Raw genomic sequence first — 6585 nt, forward strand, 5'->3', positions numbered from 1 at the left:
TAAGACATCCTAACCGATCAAGAACACAAAATCGTCTATCCCATCCCTAGAAACTTTACTTCACTACTCAGATCTCATTGCAGAAAACACAAACGCATAGATAAATGAAAATTGCATTCTATTAAAAATAAGATAGAAAATGAAAGAGTACATAATAGAAATCTAAAAGAAGTGCAAAAAGAAGAAAAATAAATCCTAACAAAATGGAAAAATAGTTTGAGTCACTCTAGATCTCTCTCACAAGCTCTCGCTCTCTGGTTTGAGTGTCTGCAGCATGCTAGGGCGAGAGGAAGAAGAGGGGGGTTTATATATGGAAACCCCTTTGACCTAGCTTCCCAGTCCTGCCCGAGGGTCTGCTCGATGGGGTGCACGAGGATGTGGTCGTGTTACTCCTCGGGTAGGTCTTTGGATTGTTCTTCCTTCTCTTGGATCCTCCTCGATCGGGTTGGAGTTCAGACTGTTCTTCCTGCTCAATAGCTCCTTCGGGTACATGCTCGGATTTGACCTTGTTTCTCCCCATTTTAGGCTCTAAAGTACCTGTTTTCATCCAAAGTATGAAAATGCAAGAAGGCAACACCCTAAATGGCGTAAATGCGAATTCCTACAGTTAATGACCTAAAAATGCTAAGGTTAGGGTATAAACAATGCAAAATATACACAAAAAAATATGCTTAAAACATGTAAATTAGAGAGTTATCATTTACCCACCCCAAATAAAGCTCCTGCATCATACTACGAGACAAAGAAGCTGGCACGAGAGCTCGGGCTACCAGTATATAAGATTGATGTTTGCGAGGATAATTGCATGCTCTTTTGGATAGGAAACGATCGAGATCTAATGCAGTGTCGATTCTGTAATAAAGATAGATACCACTCGAACAATGGGAAAGGGAAAAATAGACCTAAGCAGAGAATGTTTTATATGCCGATTACAGATAGGTTGAAAAGGTTATACCAATTAGAGGCGACTGCAACGACTATGCGATGGCATGCTGACCATATGTCTACCGAAGGAGAAATGCAGTACCCGTCTGACGGAGCAGCATGGAAACATTTTTATGAGGTATATCCTAATTTTGCTGCCGAAAGTCGCAATATTTATCTAGGCTTATCAACAGATGGATTTAATCCTGTTGGTATGAATGGGGAGGCACATTCAGTTTGGCCTGTTATTGTAACTCCCTATAATTTACCACCTAATATGTGCATGAAAAGAATTTTTTTTCCTATCGTTACTTCTTCCCGGGCCAAAGCATCCAAAAAAAAAGTCTAGATATTTATCTTCAACCGCTGATCGAAGAATTGCAAAGTCTATGGATTGACGGTGTGGAAGCGTATGATGTATCAAGAAAGGGTAAATTCACGATGTGAGCTGCGTTGATGTGGAAAATCAGCGACTTCCCAGCATATGGCATGTTGTTTGGTTGGACAACGCATGGTCGTTTATCGTGTCCATATTGTCTAGACGAGACAAAATCATTTTGGTTAACTAATGGAAGAAAGCATAGTTGGTTTAATTGCCACATTATATTTTTACCTCAAGATCATCCATACAGGCGTAATGTTCAGGCCTTTCGACGAGGAAAAGAAGAACTAGATGATCATCCACCATGGTTAAAAGGAGAGGAAATTCTTCATGAAAGAATAAACAATATTATGGGGTTGTTTAGAACAGTCGATTGTGGAGGGAACAGACATCAGCAGCCTGCTCGAACTATCAATGGATATGGGATTCATCATAACTGGGTTAAAAAGAGTATATTTTTGGAGTTGCCATACTGGGAAAATCTTCTTCTTCGACATAACCTTGACTTCATGCATATCGAGAATAACTTTTTTGATAATCTCATCAACACGGTTTTAAATGTTCTTTGGAAGACAAAAGATAACATTAAATCAAGGATGGATCTTGCCGCATTATGTAGAAGACATACGTTAAATTTTCGCCGAGATGGGACAATACCAGTACCAATATATAGGTTGACAAATGAAAAAAAAAAGCAATTTCTCCTATGGATGAAAAATGCTATAAGATTTCCAGATGGTTATGTGTCAAAGTTCAGTCGTTGCGTCAAACTAATTTTGGTAATGTAAACATCAAACTAATTTTGGTAATGCAAAATATGGCCATTTGGATTTTGGCTTTTAGTTACAGGGTTTTTGTTTCTAGTAATTAATATTATTGTTTTTTTGGAAAATAATCAGCCACAAAACAAATTATTTTTGTAGCTTTGCACAACAATTTTTACACCAACAAATATCATGGCGTACATAATACCTAAGCTACTTAATTTGTTACTTTGTAAATTCGTGGCTGTATTATCACAAAATATGTAGTGATAAAAACGTAGCTAATATAGTCACTACCGATTGTGACCATTTTGTAGCTAATTAACCACGAATTAGTAGTGATAGATTCGTAGCTGGATTTAACCACGAATTAGTGGTGATTATAATGTAGCTATATTTAGCCACGAATTAATGGTGATTATCATGTAGCTAAATTTAGCCACGAATGGAGAGTGACAAATGCGTGACTCCGTAGCCACGAACAGCAACGCCAAAAATTTAGTTACGACCTATATTTACGATTTTTGTTTGTGACCATTCGTGACTTTTTTACCTTATAGCCATGAATATTTAGGCTCAGCCACGAATATATTGGTGGCTATACATGTTTTTTTTACTAGTGTTAGATTTTACAATTAGAACGAAATTATATGTCGGTTTGGCCTTATAAATCAGATGATAATAGTTTAGATTTTACAATTAAAACGAAATTATATATCGGTTTGAGTTTATAAAAAAACGGTTTAAGTTTCTAATTTTTTTATAATGTATATAGATTTTATTTTCTTATTTTATAAAACGGTGAACGAAGAGGTTCTCATCCCTACGGGCTATGGGTGAACCCCCTTCTTGTCTGTCTTTTTGTATCTGATTCTCACATTACACAACCGGCAGGATATTTTATATTAATTGAAATTACTACGAAATTATGTTACTCCAAAATTTATTTAAATCACTACAACTATGGAATTGTGTTACTTCACAACTTATTTGTAATAAGTGCTACTATACCACTAAAAACAACTTAAACAAGACTACTTAAGTCATACAGACAAAAAAAAAAAACTAAAACTAAACCCAGTCAATACGTACGTACCATTTTAATATAAAAAAGAAAAAAGAAAAAGTAATAGTGTTACCATTTCGCACGTCATTTTAAGTTGCAATGTAGTGTTATAAATTAACGTCTCATATCATGAAAACAAAAACCCTTAGATCTTGCAACCCTGTCAATAGTAAAATGGGAAAGAGTTGTCTTGTGGCTACTTTTCTCTCGCTTCTCCTTCTCTTCCTTCAAACCCCTAAATATGTTAATGCCGGTTTCATCTGCTACGGCGACGTTTTCAATGTTAGCTACGGCGTCAGTCGAGACTACTTCTTCTCTTCTCTTCCTACCAACGTCGTTAGTAACGGCAATTTCTACAACGGGTCCTTTGGCAGAGATTCCAAAAACAACAGAGTCCACGTTGTTGCCTTATGCAGACGAGGCTACGAGACGCTAGCTTGTAAGACATGTCTTGAACATGTGATTGACGACACAAAATCGAGATGTCCTCGTCAGAATTCTTTCTCCTGGGTCACTGATGAATCCGACGACATTTCTTGCTCACTACGTTACACCAATCGCTCAACTTTTGGCAAACTGGAGCTCTCACCAGTTGTTATCAACACTAACCCAAACAATATAAATTCATCCATATTCGAGGACATGATCTTGTTCAGCCAAGAATGGATTGCAATGGTTAACCGGACGCTCGAGGCTGCTTCCACCGCTGACACTTCCTCAGTCCTCAAGTACTATAACGCCACAAAAAAAAAGTTCACACAAATTTCAGATGTTTACGCGTTTATGCAGTGCACGCCTGACCTATCGCCAGGCGACTGCAAGAGATGTCTAAGAGAGTGTGTGTACGACTTTCAAAGGCAGTACTGGGGAAAACAAGGAGGTGCGGTTAGTCGGCCTAGCTGTTATTTCCGGTGGGATCTTTATCCTTACTATAAAGCTTTTGATGATGTTACAAGAGTTCCTGCTCTTTCTCCTCAAGCTTCTTCGACTATTCTCAATGGCGTGAGAGACAAGAAAAGCTTTCAAGGATTTCAAGGAAGCAACATTGTAATTATGGTGGTCCCAACGGTCATCAATCTCTTAATATTTGTGGTTCTAATACTTTCTTGGAAGAGAAAGCCGTCACACACCGGAATGAATGGTAAAGTCTTTTACAATCTTGCAGCTCAAAATCAACGGATAATGAGTGGATAGACATATATCTTTTATATACTACCTTTTGTCTTTTCTCATCGGACTTTCTAACACGTTTTCTGGAGATGATGATTATTTTGGTTATTCATTATGAAACCTGAGTCCCTCTTTTTTACTGATTAGATCCGTTTGGATTTATTGAGCTCTTATGTATATTGCGGAGCTAGAATAATGGATTATGGGGGTTATCTATTGCTAATATGTAAAAAATATAGGAGTTATTTATTAAAAACTTAAAGAGATTAAACACGCAAAAGAATTAGTATAGAAAAATAAAAAAGGGGGTCAAAAAGGATAGTAGAACCTGTGACATGGGGTCAATTCACTAAAAACAAACCAAATTTGCCATTATGTAATATATATATATATATATATATTTATATATGCAAGCTTAAATTAATAATTTCATAAATTTTATGGGGGTCAACTGACCCCCTCCTTCACTAGCTCCGCCCAAGAGCCCAAGAGCATATGAAATACATTTTGGCATGTTTTGACTTATTTTGTGATGACGTGCAGAGGCTTCTGATTCGAGTGATGGTCAATCTATGGTACGTTTTGATCTCGGAATGATTTTTATTGCAACCAATAACTTCTCTTCTGAAAAGAAGCTTGGCCAAGGTGGATTTGGATCTGTGTACAAGGTAAATAAATTAGTAAAAGTCCTAACATATTCTTTAGATGGGTCAGTGATCATTAATATTAGCATGAGAATCGTTTTCCAGGGAGTATTACCGAGCGGGCAAGAGATAGCGGTAAAGAGATTAACAAAAGGCTCAGGGCAAGGAGATATGCAGTTCAAGAATGAGGTCTTACTCTTGACAAGACTCCAACATAGGAATCTGGTTAAGCTTCTTGGGTTTTGTAATGAGAAAGATGAAGAGATTCTCGTCTACGAGTTTGTCCCTAATTCAAGCCTTGACTGCTTCATATTTGGTTAGCCTTTTGAGAGACCCAGGCATCTTTAATTGATACTATATTTTTAGCAAACAATATGAAAAAATGTTTCTTTGAGATCTTCAGATGAAGAAAAACGCCGGATTCTGACATGGGATGTGAGGTACACAATCATAGAAGGAGTTGCAAGAGGGCTTCAATATCTCCATGAAGATTCTCAGTTGCGGATTATTCACAGAGATTTAAAGGCAAGCAATATCCTTTTAGACGCAGAGATGAACCCTAAGGTTGCAGACTTTGGGATGGCGAGGCTGTTCAATATGGATGAGACTCGAGGACAGACAAGCAGAGTTGTTGGAACATAGTAAGTAGCTCTGTTTTTGTTCTTAAAGATTCTTTCATCAGCATCACCTTTAATATGATTTGGTTAATGCAGCGGATATATGGCTCCAGAATACGCGACATACGGACAATTCTCTGCTAAATCTGATGTTTATTGCTTTGGTGTCATGCTTCTAGAGATGATATGTGGTAAACGCAACAAAAATTTGGAAAAAGAAGAAGATGAAGAAGAAGAGCTTTCAGCTTTTGTAAGCTTCTCACTTATGTCGATCATCTTTATTCTTCATCCTCTTATGGAACTTTTAAAAATATTTGCAGGTATGGAAGAGGTGGATTGAAGGAAGATTCGCAGAGATCATTGATCCGTGGGTTGCTCCGAGTAAAAATATCTCAACAAACGAAGTAGTGAAGCTCATCCACATAGGTTTGTTGTGTGTTCAAGAGAATGTTTCCAAAAGACCTAGCATGACTTCAATCCTCTTTTGGCTTGAAAGACATGCCAACACCACCATGCCTTTGCCCACACCTGTTGCTTTTCTTACACGGTTGTCATCATCACTACCACAATCACCATCCTCGTCACCGTGATGCTAATGAGCATTCAAGCATTTATGTATTATACCTCGTTGTCTGTCTCTGTACAATAGATGGCAGATATTGAGAAAAAGATGCCATGTAGTGTAAGCATTTTATGTGTATTTTATCTAATTATAAATAATAAATGTACAAATGTATATAAATATACATATTTTTGTTTACTATTTTAGCTGTAAGAATTCATCTGTACACTTAATGAGGCATACAAATTAATATATGTTTCTACACCTAATGAGATGTATGGATTATATCTTTACATCTAATAAATTTTTGCTTCAAAATTTTTTTACCACAAATGATCACACGACTATTGCAAGTGCACAGTTTATCGATTGAAATATTTAAGGATCGATCCTACAGAGAGAGAGTTCTTGTTTATCGAATCCGATGGAAGAGAGATAAAGCTATAGGACTAAATA

At 36.9% G+C, this 6585-nt stretch overlaps 1 protein-coding gene across 1 annotated transcript; it reads left to right on the forward strand.

Moving 5' to 3' along the window:
• The first annotated feature begins 3301 nt into the window (after positions 1 to 3301).
• LOC104773450 (cysteine-rich receptor-like protein kinase 37) lies at positions 3302 to 6248 on the forward strand. Its single transcript, XM_010498063.1, has 6 exons — positions 3302 to 4277; positions 4850 to 4974; positions 5056 to 5266; positions 5354 to 5591; positions 5664 to 5817; positions 5888 to 6248. Exons 1-6 carry the CDS (start codon positions 3311 to 3313, stop codon positions 6155 to 6157), a joined length of 1965 nt encoding a protein of 654 aa, XP_010496365.1. The 5' UTR covers positions 3302 to 3310; the 3' UTR covers positions 6158 to 6248.
• Positions 6249 to 6585: the final 337 nt, after the last annotated feature.

The sequence above is a fragment of the Camelina sativa genome, unplaced genomic scaffold (genome assembly GCF_000633955.1).
Source record: "Camelina sativa cultivar DH55 unplaced genomic scaffold, Cs unpScaffold00545, whole genome shotgun sequence".
Lineage (NCBI taxonomy): Eukaryota > Viridiplantae > Streptophyta > Magnoliopsida > Brassicales > Brassicaceae > Camelina > Camelina sativa.

Excerpts from the sequence above, each read along its gene's own strand:
- LOC104773450 (XM_010498063.1), top strand. The coding sequence starts at position 3,311 with ATGGGAAAGAGTTGTCTTGTGGCTACTTTTCTCTCGCTTCTCCTTCTC. Across the intron at positions 4,278-4,849 it reads GTCACACACCGGAATGAATG|AGGCTTCTGATTCGAGTGAT; the intron begins GTAAAGTCTTTT and ends GATGACGTGCAG. Across the intron at positions 4,975-5,055 it reads GATTTGGATCTGTGTACAAG|GGAGTATTACCGAGCGGGCA; the intron begins GTAAATAAATTA and ends ATCGTTTTCCAG.